Below are 20,989 nucleotides of genomic sequence, written 5' to 3' on the forward strand. Positions count from 1 at the left end.
CACTAGAGGTGTCCTAGAGCTGATGACTCCACTAGAGGTGTCCTAGAGCTGATGACTCCACTAGAGGTGTCCTAGAGCTGATGACTCCACTAGAGGTGTCCTAGAGCTGATGACTCCACTAGAGGTGTCCTAGAGCTGATGACTCCACTAGAGGTGTCCTAGATGGTCTGATGACTCCACTAGAGGTGTCCTAGTGCTGATGACTCCACTAGAGGTGTCCTAGAGCTGATGACTCCACTAGAGGTGTCTAGAGCTGATGACTCCACTAGAGGTGTCCCTGAGCTGATGACTCCACTAGAGGTGTCCTAGAGCTGATGACTCCACTAGAGGTGTCCTAGAGCGGCTCCAGGCCTGGAGAGCGATGATGACTCCACTAGAGGTGTCCTAGTGCTGATGACGCCACTAGAGGTGTCCTAGAGCTGATGACTCCACTAGAGGTGTCCTAGAGCTGATGACTCCACTAGAGGTGTCCTAGAGCTGATGACTCCACTAGAGGTGTCCTAGTGCTGATGACTCCACTAGAGGTGTCCTAGTGCTGATGACTCCACTAGAGGTGTCCTAGAGCTGATGACTCCACTAGAGGTGTCCTAGTGCTGATGACTCCACTAGAGGTGTCCTAGTGCTGATGACGCCACTAGAGGTGTCCTAGAGCTGATGACTCCACTAGAGGTGTCCTAGAGCTGATGACTCCACTAGAGGTGTCCTAGACCGGCTCCAGGCCTGGAGAGCGATGATGACTGAAGACAGTAGTGAGCAACATAGGACCAGGGCAGAGTCACAGCAGAGAGAGAGAGAAGGGATGTGTTGATTTAGGAGGAAATCCATTTGAATTCAATCACTTTTTGACAGCATCCCTTTTGATTTAAACACAACGTTCCATCCCTATTTGCCCATGGAAGAAGAGGACAGAAAGTGACTTTTGGGACCCGAATGCCAAAACATTCAGGAGATAAAGGTCCTCAAAGTTTCCCCATTTTGCATACCCCACCATACCACGAGACATCCATTTCAATTAAAAAGATTTATGGTTGAGATTGATATCATTTAAAAGCTTACAAACAACAGGGTTGTCATACGATTTAATAATTTCTTGAAAAAAATATGTTTTAATAAAAATGTGGACAATATTTAAGCTTTAACATAAATGATCTAACAAAGTGTAAACTATTTTTCATATCTGCATGTTGTAGCTTAGACCCTATTTCACATCCTCTGAGGTTGTGTTGTGGCCGCCATCGGCTGAGACACAACATGCTCTTGAATACAGAATGGGTGTCATACATTCTAATAGGCCAACTTCTGAGCACCTTTATGTCTTCGGTGTTTTGGCATTCAGGTCCTGAAAGTCACTTTCTGACCACTTCTAAAATGGGCAACTACGTATGGAAGGTTTTGTTCAAATCGAAAGGGATGCTGTCAAAAGGTCAACGAAATCAAATGGATTTCCCCAGATCCCAGACGGTGACCCAGTGGAGACCAGGGCAGGTAGAGAGATGTGGAGCAGCAGAGGGATGGACATGATGGCAGATCCCAGATGGTGACCCAGTAGATCTCTGTCAACTAGTAGATCTAAGAATCTGCCAGGGCCAGGTTCTTAGACTGGATCTTAGCCAAGTGGTCTAAAATCCCTGCTTCTATCTTGTCACACTGAGCCAGGAATCCCTGGAGGAGGAAGAGGAGGAGATAGTTAAATCCCTGCTTCTATCTTGTCACACTGAGCCAGGAATCCCTGGAGGAGGAAGAGGAGGAGATAGTTAAATCCCTGCTTCTATCTTGTCACACTGAGCCAGGAATCCCTGGAGGAGGAAAAGGAGGAGATAGTTAAATCCCTGCTTCTATCTTGTCACACTGAGCCAGGAATCCCTGGAGGAGGAAGAGGAGGAGATAGTTAAATCCCTGCTTCTATCTTGTCACACTGAGCCAGGAATCCCTGGAGGAGGAAGAGGAGGAGATAGTTAAATCCCTGCTTCTATCTTGTCACACTGAGCCAGGAATCCCTGGAGGAGGAAGAGGAGGAGATAGTTAAATCCCTGCTTCTATCTTGTCACACTGAGCCAGGAATCCCTGGAGGAGGAACAGGAGGAGATAGTTAAATCCCTGCTTCTATCTTGTCACACTGAGCCAGGAATCCCTGGAGGAGGAACAGGAGATAGTTAAATCCCTGCTTCTATCTTGTCACACTGAGCCAGGAATCCCTGGAGGAGGAAGAGGAGGAGATAGTTAAATCCCTGCTTCTATCTTGTCACACTGAGCCAGGAATCCCTGGAGGAGGAAGAGGAGGAGATAGTTAAATCCCTGCTTCTATCTTGTCACACTGAGCCAGGAATCCCTGGAGGAGGAACAGGAGGAGATAGTGGATATTCTTAGACTATCGTAGTAACCCTGTAATAACTAGTAACCACTTACTAACAGCGTGGTTTATATTACTCAAGTGGAATAAGGACCTACTTGATCACTCATTGAGAGTTGATCAGAAATGAAACAGACTCACCTGAACTGTTTTTACTAGTCCCTTTTTCTTCATCCGACAGTCACCAAAGTTCTCTGGTAAAGTCTGTTAACATGACATAGTTGTTTTAGTGTTTACAAAGTAAGCTGTGATAAGACACGCAGCTAGCGATTCTCTACTCAACAAATCTTACCAGTCCACCTGACTAGAACTACGTGTGTTTGTTAATAAGGTTGTGTTACCACAGAGTCCACCTGCTTTAGGAGCAGGCCTAAATTACCGTAGGAGGGTTAAGGGGACCAGTACTAAGTGTAGGAGGGTTAGGGGGACCAGTACTAAGTGTAGGAGGGTTAAGGGGACCAGTACTAAGTGTAGGAGGGTTAAGGGGACCAGTACTAAGTGTAGGAGGGTTAAGGGGACCAGTACTAAGTGTAGGAGGGTTAAGGGGACCAGTACTAAGTGTAGGAGGGTTAGGGGGACCAGTACTAAGTGTAGGAGGGTTAAGGGGACCAGTACTAAGTGTAGGAGGGTTAAGGGGACCAGTACTAAGTGTAGGAGGGTTAGGGGGACCAGTACTAAGTGTAGGAGGGTTAAGGGGACCAGTACTAAGTGTAGGAGGGTTAGGGGGACCAGTACTAAGTGTAGGAGGGTTAAGGGGACCAGTACTAAGTGTAGGAGGGTTAAGGGGACCAGTACTAAGTGTAGGAGGGTTAAGGGGACCAGTACTAAGTGTAGGAGGGTTAAGGGGACCAGTACTAAGTGTAGGAGGGTTAAGGGGACCAGTACTAAGTGTAGGAGGGTTAAGGGGACCAGTACTAAGTGTAGGAGGGTTAAGGGGACCAGTACTAAGTGTAGGAGGGTTAGGGGGACCAGTACTAAGTGTAGGAGGGTTAGGGGGACCAGTACTAAGTGTAGGAGGGTTAGGGGGACCAGTACTAAGTGTAGGAGGGTTAGGGGGACCAGTACTAAGTGTAGGAGGGTTAGGGGACCAGTACTAAGTGTAGGAGGGTTAGGGGGACCAGTACTAAGTGTAGGAGGGTTAAGGGGACCAGTACTAAGTGTAGGAGGGTTAAGGGGACCAGTACTAAGTGTAGGAGGGTTAGGGGGACCAGTACTAAGTGTAGGAGGGTTAGGGGGACCAGTACTAAGTGTAGGAGGGTTAGGGGGACCAGTACTAAGTGTAGGAGGGTTAAGGGGACCAGTACTAAGTGTAGGAGGGTTAAGGGGACCAGTACTAAGTGTAGGAGGGTTAATGGGACCAGTACTAAGTGTAGGAGGGTTAAGGGGACCAGTACTAAGTGTAGGAGGGTTAAGGGACCAGTACTAAGTGTAGGAGGGTTAGGGGGACCAGTACTAAGTGTAGGAGGGTTAAGGGGACCAGTACTAAGTGTAGGAGGGTTAGGGGGACCAGTACTAAGTGTAGGAGGGTTATGGGGACCAGTACTAAGTGTAGGAGGGTTAGGGGGACCAGTACTAAGTGTAGGAGGGTTAAGGGGACCAGTACTAAGTGTAGGAGGGTTAAGGGGACCAGTACTAAGTGTAGGAGGGTTAAGGGGACCAGTACTAAGTGTAGGAGGGTTAAGGGGACCAGTACTAAGTGTAGGAGGGTTAGGGGGACCAGTACTAAGTGTAGGAGGGTTAGGGGGACCAGTACTAAGTGTAGGAGGGTTAGGGGACCAGTACTAAGTGTAGGAGGGTTAAGGGGACCAGTACTAAGTGTAGGAGGGTTAGGGGACCAGTACTAAGTGTAGGAGGGTTAAGGGGACCAGTACTAAGTGTAGGAGGGTTAGGGGACCAGTACTAAGTGTAGGAGGGTTAAGGGGACCAGTACTAAGTGTAGGAGGGTTAGGGGGACCAGTACTAAGTGTAGGAGGGTTAAGGGGACCAGTACTAAGTGTAGGAGGGTTAGGGGGACCAGTACTAAGTGTAGGAGGGTTAAGGGGACAAGTACCAAGTGTAGGAGGGTTAGGGGGACCAGTACTAAGTGTAGGAGGGTTAAGGGGACCAGTACTAAGTGTAGGAGGGTTAAGGGGACCAGTACTAAGTGTAGGAGGGTTAGGGGGACCAGTACTAAGTGTAGGAGGGTTAAGGGGACCAGTACTAAGTGTAGGAGGGTTAAGGGGACCAGTACTAAGTGTAGGAGGTTTAGGGGGACCAGTACTAAGTGTAGGAGGGTTAAGGGGACCAGTACTAAGTGTAGGAGGGCTGGGGGGACCAGTACTAAGTGTAGGAGGGTTAGGGGGACCAGTACTAAATGTAGGAGGGTTAAGGGGACCAGTACTAAGTGTAGGAGGGTTAAGGGGACCAGTACTAAGTGTAGGAGGGTTAGGGGACCAGTACTAAGTGTAGGAGGGTTAGGGGGACCAGTACTAAGTGTAGGAGGGTTAGGGGACCAGTACTAAGTGTAGGAGGGTTAGGGGGACCAGTACTAAGTGTAGGAGGGTTAGGGGGACCAGTACTAAGTGTAGGAGGGTTAGGGGGACCAGTACTAAGTGTAGGAGGGTTAAGGGGACCAGTACTAAGTGTAGGAGGGTTAAGGGGACCAGTACTAAGTGTAGGAGGGTTAATGGGACCAGTACTAAGTGTAGGAGGGTTAAGGGACCAGTACTAAGTGTAGGAGGGTTAAGGGGACCAGTACTAAGTGTAGGAGGGTTAAGGGGACCAGTACTAAGTGTAGGAGGGTTAGGGGGACCAGTACTAAGTGTAGGAGGGTTAAGGGGACCAGTACTAAGTGTAGGAGGGTTAAGGGGACCAGTACTAAGTGTAGGAGGGTTAGGGGGACCAGTACTAAGTGTAGGAGGGTTAAGGGGACCAGTACTAAGTGTTGGAGGGTTAAGGGGACCAGTACTAAGTGTAGGAGGGTTAAGGGACCAGTACTAAGTGTAGGAGGGTTAAGGGGACCAGTACTAAGTGTAGGAGGGTTAGGGGGACCAGTACTAAGTGTAGGAGGGTTAAGGGACCAGTACTAAGTGTAGGAGGGTTAAGGGGACCAGTACTAAGTGTAGGAGGGTTAAGGGGACCAGTACTAAGTGTTGGAGGGTTAAGGCTGTGTTACCATAGAGTCCACCTGCTCTAGAATCTTCATGAACTGTTCAGATGCCACCTTCACTCTTTGGTCCAGTCTCCCCAGCGCCTCAGCCTGCAGGTCTTTAGCTAGGAACCCCTATAGAACAGTAACAGGAAAGTGCAAAGAAAAGCTAACTCCTGTGTCCATGTAATGTGTAGATACTGTGTGGGTGCTGACAAGTGCAGCCTCTTGCTTCACTCTCTCTGGGCATTATCTGTGCTAACACTACTGCTGGGTCTCAGTTTGGGAAGGACGCCAAGGTAGAACCAGGACCATACCAGTACTGCGATACTCCTTAGTATTGTGGCAAGGACACGAAGCGGATTTAACTTGTTTAGGAAACAAACATCATCAGAGTCACATGTATTTATTTTCTAAGATATAGCACATAATATTTTACATAGAGTTGTGTTCTTCCTGTACTAGTATCATCACAGTCCTAGTTTATATTGACATGTACAGAGCCTTCAGAAAGTATTCTCAGACGTATTCCACATTTTGTGTTACAGCCTGAATGGATTCAATCATTTTCCCGACACATAATACCCCATAATGACAAAGTGAAAACATGTTTTTAGAAATTTGTACAAATCTATTCAAAATGAAAGACAAAAATATCTCATTTACTTTGTAGAATCACCTTTTGGCAGTGATTGCAGCTGTGAGTCTTTCTGGGTAAGTCTCTAAGAGCTTTGCACACCTGGATTTTACAATATTTGCCCATTCATCTTTAAATTCTTCAAACTCTGTCAAGTTGATTGCTGATCATTCAAGTCTTGCCAAAGTTTTAATAGCTGATTTATGTCAAAACTATAACCAGGCCACTCAGGAACATTCAATGTTGTCTTGGTAAGCAACTCCAGTGTAGATTTGGCTTTGTGTTGTAGGTTATTGTCCTGCTGAAAGGTGAATGTCTACCATGGCCTAGTACTTTAGTGCCTTGTTGCAAACAGGATGAATGTGTGGAATATCCTTCTTTTCACTCTGTCAATTAGGTTGTTAATATTGTGGAGTAACTAATGTTGTTGATCCATCCTCAGTTTTTTCCTATCACAGCCATTAAACTCTGTAACTGTGTTAAAGTCACCATTGGCCTCATGGTGAAATCCCTGATCGGTTTCCTTCATCTCCAGCCACTGAGTTAGGATGGACGCCTGTATCTTTGTAGTGTTAGATTCTGGGTTAAACTTGGAACACAGTATACTCAGAAGTATAGTATCTGAGGAGTGATGGAGACTGGTTTTTACATCAGAAGTTAATGGTTATCTATAGGAGCCAGATGGCGGTGGAATGTGTTGGGGGATACGGGTGGAGATCTTTGGATTAGGCATCAAGGGGGTTGAGGTCAGGTCAGATCCCCTTAAGGGAGAAACGATGGTTTATTACCCCATCACTTCCTCTTCCTGTTGAACCATAATAGATGTACAGATTGTTGAGAAGGAGGAGTGCCTAAATTGGAGTATATATATACTTGTGGTGGTGGAAACATGTTTTTGTCTAATGCAGCTGTATCGATCCTCTGGGAAAAATAAACTTGGTTAAGCTTTCATAGTGTCCGGTGAGTTTTTACTCTGAGAATTAGAACCCAACAGTAGTGACTGGGTGTATTGATACGCCATCCAAAGTGTAGTTAATAACTTCACCATGTTCAAAGGGATATTAAATATCTGCTTTTTTATTTTTTACACATCTACCAATAGATGCCCTTCTTTGCAAGGCACTGAAAAACCTCCCTGGTCATTGTGTTGAATTTGTGCTTGAAATTCACTACTCGATTCAGGGAACTTTTATTTATTTTCATTATTTAACTCGACAAGTCAGTTAAGAACAAATTATTATTTACAATGACGGCCTACAGATGTGTGGGGTACAGAGATGGGGTAGTCATTTAAAACTCCTGAACTTATTTAGACTTGCCATAACAAAGGGGTTTGAATACTTATTGACTCAAGACATTTCAGCTTTTAAAATGTTTAATCAATAAAATAAATATTCTACAAACTAAATGTCACTTTGCCATGGGGTATTGTGTGTAGATCAGTGGCACTAAATCTTACGTAAATGAATTTTAACTTCAGTCTGTAACAACAAAAATGTGGAAAAGGTGAAGGCAATGTATATAATATGTAGGTATAAAGTATCATACATTCTTCAGGCCTGTCAGCTCTCCATCCACCTTCTCCAGTTTCTTAGCCGTCTGTTCTACTGACTTCTCAATGTCCTTCAACTTCTTCAGCTCGGACTCCTCCTCTGGGCTGTTCTGAGAGGAGACAACACACAGGTCTGTATTCAAACCATTTTAGGAACGAATGATAAAAACAAATGAGTGAACTAGGAAGGTCTTACCCTCTTCCCAATCATCATGAGTTTACATCCCTGTTTGATTCCAAAGCTGGACAGACTCTCCTCCATCTCCTTCAGTGACTTCCCTGAAACAACAGGACAGCAGAGGCATCATGCTGGGGCTTGAACCAGCTACCCTGTGGTTAGAGGTGAGTGCAATATAGTACAACCTGTGCCATACAGTCCAGTCCTCTTGGCAGAGGCTGTGGTAATAGTCTGGCTGCCAGTCTGTCTGTTGCCAACTCCATTGAAAACGGTCTAACAATGGACTTGACTTATTACACCTTTAACAGGTGAAGATGTCGCTGCGGTGGATTCTACTATTTTGTGTGTTTTTTTTTATGCTGGTCTTAACTTTTATTTTTTTGTACATAATTTTTCCATCATCGTTTCTTATGACTGAAAACAGCTTCTGGGCATCAGCACAGCGGTTAGGACCCTATCTGCCAGGAACGCAAAGCGAGAGAGAGGACGCTAACCTAGATTTGGATGAAGATTTCTACTTCAATGAGTCGGCAGCTGTGGATATACTGCTCATAACAGACCAGGCCCTAATCCTCGGGACAAGAAAGAGAACGCACAAGCGAGGCAAACGAGCGGCCTCCCTGATGAGGCAGCTTCTGGGAAGGTTAAGGGGGAGGTGGCTGTCTCTTTGTTAACAACAGCTGGTGCGCAATCTCTAATGTTAAGGAAGTTTCGAGGTTCTGCTCGCCTGAGGTAGAGTACCTCATGATAAGCTGCAGACCACACTATTTACCAAGAGAGTTATCATCTATATTTTTCATAGCTGTCTATGTACCACGACAAACCGACGCTGGCACTAAGACTGCACTCAACGAGCTGTATAAAGCCTTAAGTAAACAAGAAAATTCACATCCATAGGTGGCACTCCTAGTGGCCGGGGACTTTAATGCAGGGAAACTGAGATCAGTCTTACCTAATTTCTACCAGCATGACACCGCCGATAGAGATGGCAGCTTCGCTTCAAGTCCTTAGGAAACTGTGCAGTATTTTTTATATATATATTATTTCTTACATTGTTAGTCCAGAAAACCTTAAGTGTTATTACATACAGCCGGGAAGAACTACTGGATATCAGAGAGACGTCAACTTATCAGCACAACCAGCACTACAACCAGGAATACGACTTTCCCAAAGCGGATCCTTTGTCTGCACCTCCCAGGGCATTTGAACTGATTCCAGAGGCCGACCCAAAACAACGCCGTCGGAGGAGAGGGTGCCGGAGCGGTCTTCTAGTGAGGCTTCGGATACGCGCACACCACCCACTGCTTCCCAGTGTATTACTCGCTAATGTCCAGTCCCTAGTTAACAAAGTCGGCGAAATTAGGCCAAGAGTTGCTTTCCAAAGAGATATCCGGGATTGTAACATACTCTGTTTCACGGAGATATGGCTAGCTGGAGACATGCTGTCGGAGTCTGTACAGCCAATGGGATTTTCAGTGCATCGCGCCGACAGGAACAAACATCTCTCCGGTAAGAAGAAGGGCGGGGGTGTATGTTTCATGATTAACGACTCATGGTGTAATTGTAACAACATACAAGAACTCGAGTCCTTTTGGTCACCTAACCTAGAATTCCTCACAAGCAAATGCCGACCGCATTATCTCCCAAGAGAACTCTACTCGGTTGTCGTCACAGCCGTGTATATCCCCCCCAAGCGGATACCAAGACGGCCATCAAGGAACTTCACTGGACTTCATGCAAAATGGAAACCATATATCCTGAGGCTGCATTTATTGTAACTGGGGATTTTAACAAAGCTAAATCTGAGAACAAGGCTACCTAAATTCTATCAGCATATCGATTGCAGTACAATAGCGATTAACACACTCCACTACTGCTACTCTAACAACGCATACAAGGCCCTCCACCGCCCTCCTTTTGGCAAATCTGACCATGACTCCATCTTGTTGCTCCCCTCCTATAGGCAGAAACTAAAGCAGGAAGCACCCGTGCTTAGGTCTATCCAACGCTGATCTGACCAAACTTTGATCCCGTAGACTGGGATATGTTCCAGGTAGCCTCAGACAATAACATTGATGTATACTCTGACTCGGTGAGCGAGTTTATAAGGAAGTGTATAGGAGATGTTGTTCCCACTGTGAATATTAAAACCTTCCCTAACCAGAAACCGTGGATTGATGGCAGCATTTGCGCAAAACTGAAAGCACGTACCACCGCATTTAATCATGGCAAAGCAACCGGAAACATGACCGAATACAAACAGTGTAGTTATTCCCTCAAAGCGTCAGTATAGAGAAAGTGGAGTTGCAATTCAACGTCTCAAACATGAGATGTATGTGGCAGGGTCTACAGACAATCACGGATTACAAAAAGAAAACCAGCCCCGTTGCGGACATCAACGTCTTGCTCCCAGACAAATTAAACACCTTCTTTGCACGCTTTGAGGACAATACAGTGCCACCGACATGGCCCGCTACCAAAGACTGTGGGCTCTCCTTCTCCGTGGCCGACGTTAGTAAAACATTTAAACGTGTTAACCCTCGCAAGGCTGGCGGACTTCAGGAAACAGCAAAGGGAGCACCCCCCTATCCACATCAACGGGACAGAGGTGGAGAAGGTGGAAAGTCTTAAGTTCCTTGGTGTACATATCATCGACAAACTGAAATGGTCCACCCACACAGAAAGCGTGGTGAAGAAGGCGCAACAACGCCTCTACAACCTCAGGAGGCTGAAGAAATGTGGCCTGTCACCGAAAACCCTCACTAACTTTTACAGATGTACAATTGAGAACATCCTGTCGGGCTGTATCACCGCTTGGTACGGCAACTGCACAGCCCACAACCGCAGGGCTCTCCAGACGCATCTCTGGGGGAAAACTACCTGCCCTCCAATACACCTACAACACCTGATGTCACAGGAAGGCTAAAAAGATCATCAAGGACAATAACCGCCTGTTCACCTCGCTATCATCCAGAAGGTGAGGTCAGTACAGGTGCATCAGAGCTGGGACAGAGATTGAAAAACAGCTTCTAGCTCAAGGCCATCAGATTGTTAAACAGCCACCACTAGCACAGAGAGGCGGCTGCCTACCTACAGACTTGATATCAATTTCCAATTTAATAAATGGACACTAGTCACTTTAATAATGGCACTTTATATAATGTTTACAAATCACGCATTACTCATCTCATATGTACAGTTGAAGTCAGAAGTTTACATACACTTAGGTTGGAGTCATTAAATCTCGTTTTTCAACCACTCCACAAATTTCTTGTTAACAAACTATAGTTTTGGCAAGTTGGTTAGGACATCTACTTTGTGCATGACAAGTAATTTTTCCAACAATTGTTTACAAACAGATTATTTCACTGTATCTCAATTCTAGTGAGTCATAAGTTTACATACACTAAGTTGACTGTGCCTTTAAACAGCTTGCAAAATTCAACAAAATTATGTCATGGCTTTAGAAACTTCTGATCGGCTAATTGACATCATTTGAGTCAATTGGAGGTGCACCTGTGGATGTATTTCAAGGCCTACCTTCAAACTCAGTGCCTCTTTGCTTGACATCATGGGAAAATCAAACGAAATCAGCCCAAAATTGTATACCTCCACAAGTCTGGCTCATCCTTGGGAGCAATTTCCAAATGCCTGAAGGTACCATGTTCATCTGTATAAACAATAGTACACAAGTATAAACACCATGGGACCACGCAGCCGTCATACCACTCAGGAAGGAGACACATTCTGTCTCCTAGAGATGAACGTACTTTGGTGCGAAAAGTGCAAATCAATCCCAGAACAACAGCAAAGGACCTTGTGAAGATGCTGGAGGAAACAGGTACAAAAGTATCTATATCCACAGTAAAACGAGTCCTATATCGACATAACCTGAAAGGCCGATCAGCAAGGAAGAAACCACTGCTCCAAAACCGCCATAAAAAAGCCCAACTACTGTTTGCAACTGCACATGGGGACAAATATCGTACTTTTTGGAGAAATGTCCTCTGGTCTGATGAAACAAAAATAGAACTGTTTGGGCATAATGACCATCGTTATGTTTGGAGGAAAAAGGGGGAGGTTTGCAAGCCGAAGAACACCATCCCAACTGTGAAGCACGGGGGTGGCAGCATCATGTTGGCTTAAAGCTCATCACTAAGCTCAGGACCCTGCGACTAAACACCCCTTCTGCAACTGGATCCTGGACTGCCTGACGGGCCGCACCCAGGTGGTGAGGGTAGGCTACAACACATCCACCACGCTGACCCTCAACACAGGGGCCCCTCAGGGGTGTGTGCTTAGTCCCATCATGTACTCCCTGTTCACCCACGACTACATGGCCACGCACGCGACTACCAACCCCATCATTAAGTTAGCCGACGACACGACAGCGGTAGGTCTGATCACCGATGACGAAACAGCCTATAGGGAAGAGGTCAGAGACCTGGCAGTGTGGTGCCAGAACAACAATCTCTCCCTCAATGTCAGCAAGACAAAGGAGCTGATCGTGGACTATAGGAAAAGGACGGCCGAGCACGGCCCCATTCACATAGACAGGGCTGTAGTGGAGTGGGTCGAGAGCTTCAAGTTCCTCATTGTCCAGATCAGTAAGGACACATCATGGTACAAACAAACCAATAGTCGTGAAGAAGGCACAACATCTCCTCTTCCTCAGGAGGCTGAAAAGATGTGGCATGAGGCCTCAGATCCTCAACAAGTTCTACAGCTGCACCATTGAGGACATCTTGACCGGTTGCATCATCGCTTGGTACGGCAACTGCTTGGCATCCAACCGTAAGCCGTTACAGAGGATAGTGTGTACGGCCAGCACATTACTGAGGCCGAGCTCACTGCCATCCAGGTACTCTATACCAGGCGGTGTCAGAGGAAGCCTCTAAGACATCAGTCACCCAAGTCATAGACTGTTCTCTCTGCTATCGCACGGCAAGCGGTACCGGAGCGCCAAGTCTGGGACCAAAAGGCTCCTGAAAAGCTTCATCCCCAAGCCATAAGACCGCTGAACAGTTCATCAAATTTTTTGCACAAAATATTTGCCCACTATAGTAGATAGTAGACATCGATCAAGTGCACAAGGCTAAATGTGTGCAAAAATAACATCCACTGAGTAAAAAAATGCATAATCCCCCCTCACACACACACATGTTACTGTCAGGGTCAACACAACTAAAGCAATATCTCTGGGCTGAACTGCACGTTATTATATTGTACACTTTCTGGCTGTGGACATCTGTTCTACAGATGCAGGATACCCTTCGTTGGCATAATTGATCTCTTTCAGGCAGAGAGTACACCTGGCATACCCCTTTTATCCACTGTACTGAAGAAGTGAGAAGGAGGGAAAGTATGTGGTGTTCCTTACACCTCTATAGAGGCATCCATCTTAAGCCAGGCCCAGCTCCAGATACACCTGTTTAACAAGCAACACCTCATTTTCACCTAATTCTCTCATTCTGAAAATTAACCACATACTGTAGAGGTTAAACATTAGTTCACAGATAGTAGTTAGTTCGTTAGCTAGTTAACATTTCATACATATAGCCAGGGTCCAGTAAACAACTAACGCGTTATAACTTGAGGAACAGCAAGGAGTCGTATACCAGTTAATACTGTAGTGAATTGGTTACGTTACTAATGTTAGCTCATCTGATGTTGTAACGTTAGCTGCTGCTACTGTTTATTATATATCCTGTTGTCTAAGTCACTTTACCCCTAGTTATATGTACATACCTACCTCAATTACCTCATACCACTGCTCATCAACTCTGTACTGGTACTCTGTGTATATAACCATGTTATTACCTCGTACCCCTGCACATTAACTCAGTACTAGTACTCTGTGTATATAACCATGTTATTACCTCGTACCCCTGCACATTAACGCAGTACTAGTACTCTGTGTATATAACCATGTTATTACCTCGTACCCCTGCACATTAACTCAGTACTAGTACTCTGTGTATATAACCATGTTATTACCTCGTACCCCTGCACATTAACTCAGTACTGGTACTCTGTGTATATAACCATGTTATTACCTCGTACCCCTGCACATTAACTCAGTACTAGTACTCTGTGTATATAACCATGTTACTACCTCGTACCCCTGCACATTGACTCAGTACTAGTACTCTGTGTATATAGCCATGTTATTACCTCGTACCCATGCACATTGACTCAGTACTAGTACTCTGTGTATATAACCATGTTATTACCTCGTACCCCTGCACATTAACTCAGTACTGGTACTCTGTGTATATAGCCATGTTATTACCTCGTACCCATGCACATTGACTCAGTACTGGTACGCTGTGTATATAACCATGTTATTACCTCATACCCCTGCACATTAACTCAGTACTAGTACACTGTGTATATAACCATGTTATTACCTCGTACCCCTGCACATTAACTCAGTACTAGTACACTGTGTATATAGCCATGTTATTACCTCGTACCCCTGCACATTGACTCAGTACTGGTACTCTGTGTATATAACCATGTTATTACCTCGTACCCATGCACATTGACTCAGTACTGGTACTCTGTGTATATAACCATGTTATTACCTCGTACCCCTGCACATTGACTCAGTACTAGTACTCTGTGTATATAGCCAAATTATTGTTACTCATTGTGCATGTATTCCTCATCTCATTATTTCTCTTTTTTCTCTGTGCATTGTTGGGAAGGACCCGTTAGTAAGCATTTATTTCACTGTTAGTCTACACCTGTTGTTTGCCAAGCATGTGACATAACATTTTGATTTGTTACTCTACCTTTAAAGATGAGCTTCTGTGCGGGCATCGGGACCCCGGTAACCTGAACGAGAGCATCAGAAAGGTCCTTCAGTATCGGTTCGTTCCCGTCCAGCCCCGTTACCGTGATGCTGTGCTTCGTAGAACCTGCATGGGGGTGAATTAGACGCAGAGTACTTTTATATAGTTGCTACATCCGAGACATGAGCTAGCTAGCCATCTCAGTATCTGATAGGTGCTTTTAGCAACACACACTAGCGTTGCTTTCAATTGTATTGGTTTGCACAAAAACTGTCCACGGGAAGCCAGATGTTAAATACAATTCCATTTCAATTTACTGTGCCAGTGGGCAGGACGGTTTTGTCATTATGGCCGGGGGCAGTTGAGACAAAATATCTAAAGGATCATATTATTAAACTGCATTTCCAAACGTGGGTCTGTTGTAGACCCACTTCCTCTCTGTTGACGTCCAAATGAAAAGTCGTGCACGTGTGCCATATGTGGACAAACAAGGAATAACCCGCGGGGACTTGACCACGGTAACGTTACGCAGAGAGGAAGTGGGTCTACAACAGACCCGCGTTTGGAAATTCACTTTAATAACACGACCCTTTAGATATTCTGTCTCAAATTCGCCAGTTAGAAATGACGAACCGTTCTGCCTACCCACCGACACAGTAAATTAAAATAGTATTGATTCCGCGTTCAGATGCTAGTCGGAACTACGAAATTCGGAAATGTGTATTCGGAGTTTCCTAGTTCCGTTTAGCATGTGAACTGAGGCATTAACATCTGGTTTCCCAAAGACTGTTTTGGTGCAATCCAATCCAATTTAAAGCAAGACTAGTGTACATAAATACACCAGCATTTCAAAAGCACCTAGCTACGTATCTGACAACTACCTGGCTAGCTAGCATCTCCTGCTGTGTGTAGCTAGCTAGCCCGTAGACTCCGACTACCAGTACCATCTCTTTGTCTTCGTTTTACGGGGTAATATACATGAAATAAGCTACAACATCCAAAGCAAAGTGATTGACTTTACCGTAAGCAACAGTGACCGTCACAGTATTCTCCGCCATTTCTGTGTAGCATGAGTGAAAACCCAAGTGGCCAGGGTTCCGGTTGGAAAGCACGCCATCCCATGTACACCGAGGGGACTGGCGGTACTGCAGTGTAACTGACGCCGAGCTCAGAAAGACAATTCCCAAAGACTCCCCCTGTTCGATTTGAGAAGGGCGCTCCTCACTCACTACTGTTGCCCGTTCACGTCAAGGGCCCACCCCATACAGAACCAATCAGTCGATATAATCGAGAACTATCATCAGAAATCACGCGATATGAATCAGACAGTGAGAAAAGTAACATGAAAAAGACTAAAAAACTGAACAGCCATAATAGTTCTTGATTATATCGACTGATTGCTATTGTATGGGGTGACCAGTCATAGCCAGGTGTACCGTGGCTCAGGTTAAATCAAATCCAATGTTATTGGTCACATACACATGGTTAGCAGATGTTAATGCGAGTGTAGCAAAATGCTTATGCTTCTAGTTCCCGAGAGTGCAGTAATATCTAACAAGTAATCTAACAATTCCACAATAACTACCTAATACACACAAATCTAAAGGGATGGAATAAGAATATGTACATATAAATATATGGATGAGCGATGGCCGAGCGGCATAGGCAAGATGCAACAGATGGTATAAGATACAGTATGTAAATATGAGATGAGTAATGTAAGATATGTAAACATTATTAAAGTGGCGTTATTTAAAGTGACTAGTGATCAATTTCTTAAAGTGGCCAATGATTTGAGTCTGCATGTAGGCAGACGCCTCTCTGAGTTAGTGATGGCTGTTTAACAGTCTGATGGCCTTGAGATAGAAGCTGTATTTCAGTCTCTTGGTCCCTGCTTTGATGCACCTGTACTGGCCTCGCCTTCTGGATGATAGCGGGGTGAACAGGCAGTGGCCCGGGTGGTTGTTGTCCTTGATGATTTTTATGGCCTTCCTGTGACATCGGGTGGTGTAGGTGTCCTGGAGGGCAGGTAGTTTCAAATCAAATCAAACTTTATTTGTCACATGCGCCGAATACAACAAGTGTAGATATTACCGTGAAATGCCGAATACAACAAGTGTAGACTTTACCGTGAAATGCCGAATACAACAAGTGTAGACCTTACCGTGAAATGCCGAATACAACAAGTGTAGACCTTACCGTGAAATGCTTACTTACAAACCCTTAACCAACAGTGCAGTTCAAGAAGAGTTAAGAAAATATTTACCAAATAAACTAATGGAAAAAAATAATAATAAGTAACACAATAACACAACAATAACGAGGCTGTATACAGGGGGTACCAGGTAGTAATGAGGCTATATACAGGGGTACCAGGTAGTAATGAGACTATATACAGGGGTACCATGTAGTAAGGAGACTATATACAGGGGGTACCAGGTAGTAAGGAGACTATATACAGGGGGTACCAGGTAGTAAGGAGACTATATACAGGGGGTACCAGGTAGTAATGAGACTATATACAGGGGGTACCAGGTAGTAAGGAGACTATATACAGGGGTACCAGGTAGTAATGAAACTATATACCGGGGGTACCAGGTAGTAATGAGACTATATACAGGGGGTACCAGGTAGTAATTAGACTATATACAGGGGGTACCAGGTAGTAATGAGACTATATACAGGGGGTACCAGGTAGTAAGGAGACTATATACAGGGGGTACCAGGTAGTAAGGAGACTATATACAGGGGGTACCAGGTAGTAATGAGACTATATACAGGGGGTACCAAGTAGTAATGAGACTATATACAGGGGGTACCAGGTAGTAATGAGACTATATACAGGGGGTACCAGGTAGTAATGAGACTATATACAGGGGGTACCAGGTAGTAATGAGACTATATACAGGGGTACCAGGTAGTAAGAAGACTATATACAGGGGTACCAGGTAGTAAGGAGACTATATACAGGGGGTACCAGGTAGTAAGGAGACTATATACAGGGGGTACCAGGTAGTAATGAGACTATATACAGGGGGTACCAGGTAGTAATGAGACTATATACAGGGGGTACCAGGTAGTAAGGAGACTATATACAGGGGGTACAAAGTAGTAATGAGACTATATACAGGGGGTACCAGGTAGTAATGAGACTATATACAGGGGGTACCAGGTAGTAAGGAGACTATATACAGGGGGTACAAAGTAGTAATGAGACTATATACAGGGGGTACCAGGTAGTAATGAGGCTATATACAGGGGTACCAGGTAGTAATGAGACTATATACAGGGGGTACCAGGTAGTAATGAGACTATATACAGGGGGTACCAGGTAGTAATGAGACTATATACAGGGGGTACAAAGTAGTAATGAGACTATATACAGGGGGTACAAAGTAGTAAGGAGACTATATACAGGAGGTACAAAGTAGTAAGGAGACTATATACAGGGGGTACAAAGTAGTAAGGAGACTATATACAGGGGGTACAAAGTAGTAAGGAGACTATATACAGGGGGTACCAGGTAGTAATGAGACTATATACAGGGGGTACAAAGTAGTAAGGAGACTATATACAGGGGTACCAGGTAGTAAGGAGACTATTTTTTTTATTTTTTTTTATTTCCCCTTTATTTAACCAGGTAGGCTAGTTGAGAACAAGTTCTCATTTGCAACTGCGACCTGGCCAAGATAAAGCATAGCAGTGTGAACAGACAACACAGAGTTACACATGGAGTAAACAATAAACAAGTCAATAACATGGTAGAAAAAAAAAGAAAAAAAAAGAGAATCTATATACAATGTGTGCAAAAGGCATGAGGTAGGCAATAAATCGAATAATTACAATTTAGCAGATTAACACTGGAGTGATAAATCATCAGATGATCATGTGCAAGAAGAGATACTGGTGTGCAAAAGAGCAGAAAAGTAAATAAATAAAAGCAGTATGGGGGGTGAGGTAGGTAAATTGGGTGGGTAGTTTACAGATGGACTATGTACAGCTGCAGCGATCGGTTAGCTGCTCGGATAGCAGATTTTTAAAGTTGTTGAGGGAGATAAAAGTCTCCAACTTCAGAGATTTTTGCAATTCGTTCCAGTCGCAGGCAGCAGAGAACTGGAAGGAAAGGCGTCCAAATGAGGTTTTGGCTTTAGGGATGATCAGTGAGATACACCTGCTGGAGCGCGTGTTGCGGGTGGGTGTAGCCATCGTGACCAGTGAACTGAGATAAGGCGGCACTTTACCTAGCATAGCCTTGTAGATGACCTGGAGCCAGTGGGTCTGACGACGAACATGTAGCGAGGGCCAGCCGACTAGGGCATACAGGTCGCAGTGGTGGGTCGTATAAGGTGCTTTAGTAACAAAACGAATGGCACTGTGATAAACTGCATCCAGTTTGCTGAGTAGAGTATTGGAAGCTATTTTGTAGATGACATCGCCGAAGTCGAGGATCGGTAGGATAGTCAGTTTTACTAGGGTAAGTTTGGCGGCGTGAGTGAAGGAGGCTTTGTTGCGGAATAGAAAGCCGATTCTTGCTTTGATTTTGGATTGGAGATGTTTGATATGAGTTTGGAAGGAGAGTTTGCAGTCTAGCCAGACACCTAGGTACTTATAGATGTCCACATATTCTAGGTCGGAACCGTCCAGGGTGGTGATGCTAGTCGGGCGTGCGGGTGCAGGCAGCGAACGGTTGAAAAGCATGCATTTGGTTTTACTAGCGTTTAAGAGCAGTTGGAGGCCACGGAAGGAGTGTTGTATGGCATTGAAGCTCGTTTGGAGGTTAGATAGTACAGTGTCCAAGGAAGGGCCGGAAGTATATAGAATGGTGTCGTCTGCGTAGAGGTGGATCAGGGAATCGCCCGCAGCAAGAGCAACATCATTGATGTATACAGAGAAAAGAGTCGGCCCGAGAATTGAACCCTGTGGTACCCCCATAGAGACTGCCAGAGGACCGGACAACATGCCCTCCGATTTGACACACTGAACTCTGTCTGCAAAGTAGTTGGTGAACCAGGCAAGGCAGTCATTAGAAAAACCGAGGCTACTGAGTCTGCCGATAAGAATATGGTGATTGACAGAGTCGAAAGCCTTGGCCAGGTCGATGAAGACGGCTGCACAGTAATGTCTTTTATCGATGGCGGTTATGATATCGTTTAGTACCTTGAGCGTGGCTGAGGTGCACCCATGACCGGCTCGGAAACCGGATTGCACAGCGGAGAAGGTACGGTGGGATTCGAGATGGTCAGTGATCTGTTTGTTGACTTGGCTTTCGAAGACCTTAGATAGAAAGGGCAGGATGGATATAGGTCTGTAACAGTTTGGGTCCAGGGTGTCTCCCCCTTTGAAGAGGGGGATGACCGCGGCAGCTTTCCAATCCTTGGGGATCTCAGATGATACGAAGGAGAGGTTGAACAGGCTGGTGATAGGGGGTGCGACAATGGCGGCGGACAGTTTCAGAAATAGGAGGTCCAGATTGTCAAGCCCAGCTGATTTGTATGGGTCCAGGTTTTCCAGCTCTTTCAGAACATCTGCTATCTGGATTTGGGTAAAGGAGAAGCTGGGGAGGCTTGGGCGAGTAGCAGCGGAGGGGGCGGGGCTGTTGGCCAAGGTTGGAGTCGCCAGGAGGAAGGCATGGCCAGCCATTGAGAAATGCTTGTTGAAGTCTTCGATTATCACGGATTTATCGGTGGTGACCGTGTTACCTAGCCTCAGTGCAGTGGGCAGCTGGGAGGAGGTGCTCTTGTTCTCCATGGACTTTACAGTATCCCAGAACTTTTTGGAGTTAGAGCTACAGGATGCAAATTTCTGCTTGAAAAAGCTGGCCTTTGCTTTCCTGACTGACTGCGTGTATTGGTTCCTGACTTCCCTGAACAGTTGCATATCGCGGGGGCTCTTCGATGCTATTGCAGTTCGCCACAGGATGTTTTTGTGCTGGTCGAGGGCAGTCAGGTCTGGAGTGAACCAAGGGCTATATCTGTTCTTGGTTCTGCATTTTGCGGAGCATGCTTGTCTAATATGGTGAGGAAGTAACATTTAAAAGAATGACCAGGCATCCTCAACTGACGGGATGAGGTCAATATCCTTCCAGGGTACCCGGGCCAGGTCGATTAGAAAGGCCTGCTCGCAGAAGTGTTTTAGGGAGCGTTTGACAGTGATGAGGGGTGGTCGTTTGACCGCGGACCCGTGGCGGATACAGGCAATGAGGCAGTGATCACTGAGATCTTGATTGAAGACAGCAGAGGTGTATTTGGAGGGCAGGTTGGTCAGGATAATGTCTATTAGGGTGCCCATGTTTACGGATTTAGGGTTGTACCTGGTGGGTTCCTTGATGATTTGTGTGAGATTGAGGGC

General features: G+C 45.4%; 1 protein-coding gene across 2 annotated transcripts; it reads right to left on the reverse strand.

Moving 5' to 3' along the window:
* Positions 1 to 1,006: 1,006 nt before the first annotated feature.
* On the reverse strand, positions 1,007 to 15,994 carry bag1 (BCL2 associated athanogene 1). 2 transcript variants are annotated; one of them, XM_071360618.1, is made up of 7 exons: positions 15,663 to 15,994; positions 14,642 to 14,767; positions 7,863 to 7,945; positions 7,663 to 7,776; positions 5,505 to 5,612; positions 2,492 to 2,554; positions 1,007 to 1,662 (listed from the first exon to the last, which is right to left on the reverse strand). In XM_071360618.1, the coding sequence occupies exons 1-7, from the start codon at positions 15,697 to 15,699 to the stop codon at positions 1,570 to 1,572; spliced, it is 624 nt and encodes a 207-aa protein (XP_071216719.1). In that variant the 5' UTR covers positions 15,700 to 15,994; the 3' UTR covers positions 1,007 to 1,569. The 2 variants fall into 2 exon arrangements, with proteins under 2 accessions (XP_071216719.1, XP_071216720.1); XM_071360619.1 differs by lacking the exon at positions 1,007 to 1,662 and adding an exon at positions 2,268 to 2,329 and having other exon boundaries at positions 15,663 to 15,992.
* Positions 15,995 to 20,989: the final 4,995 nt, after the last annotated feature.

Source organism: Salvelinus alpinus, chromosome 23 (assembly GCF_045679555.1).
Source record: "Salvelinus alpinus chromosome 23, SLU_Salpinus.1, whole genome shotgun sequence".
Lineage (NCBI taxonomy): Eukaryota > Metazoa > Chordata > Actinopteri > Salmoniformes > Salmonidae > Salvelinus > Salvelinus alpinus.

Bases quoted from the DNA above. Each gene is read 5' to 3' on its own strand.
- bag1 (XM_071360618.1), bottom strand. From the start codon at position 15,699: ATGGCGGAGAATACTGTGACGGTCACTGTTGCTTACG. The intron at 5,613-7,662 runs GTATGATACTTT...ACTGTTCTATAG, and splicing joins AGCTGACAGGCCTGAAGAAT to GGGTTCCTAGCTAAAGACCT. The intron at 2,555-5,504 runs GTAACACAGCCT...TCATGTTAACAG, and splicing joins TAGAGCAGGTGGACTCTATG to ACTTTACCAGAGAACTTTGG.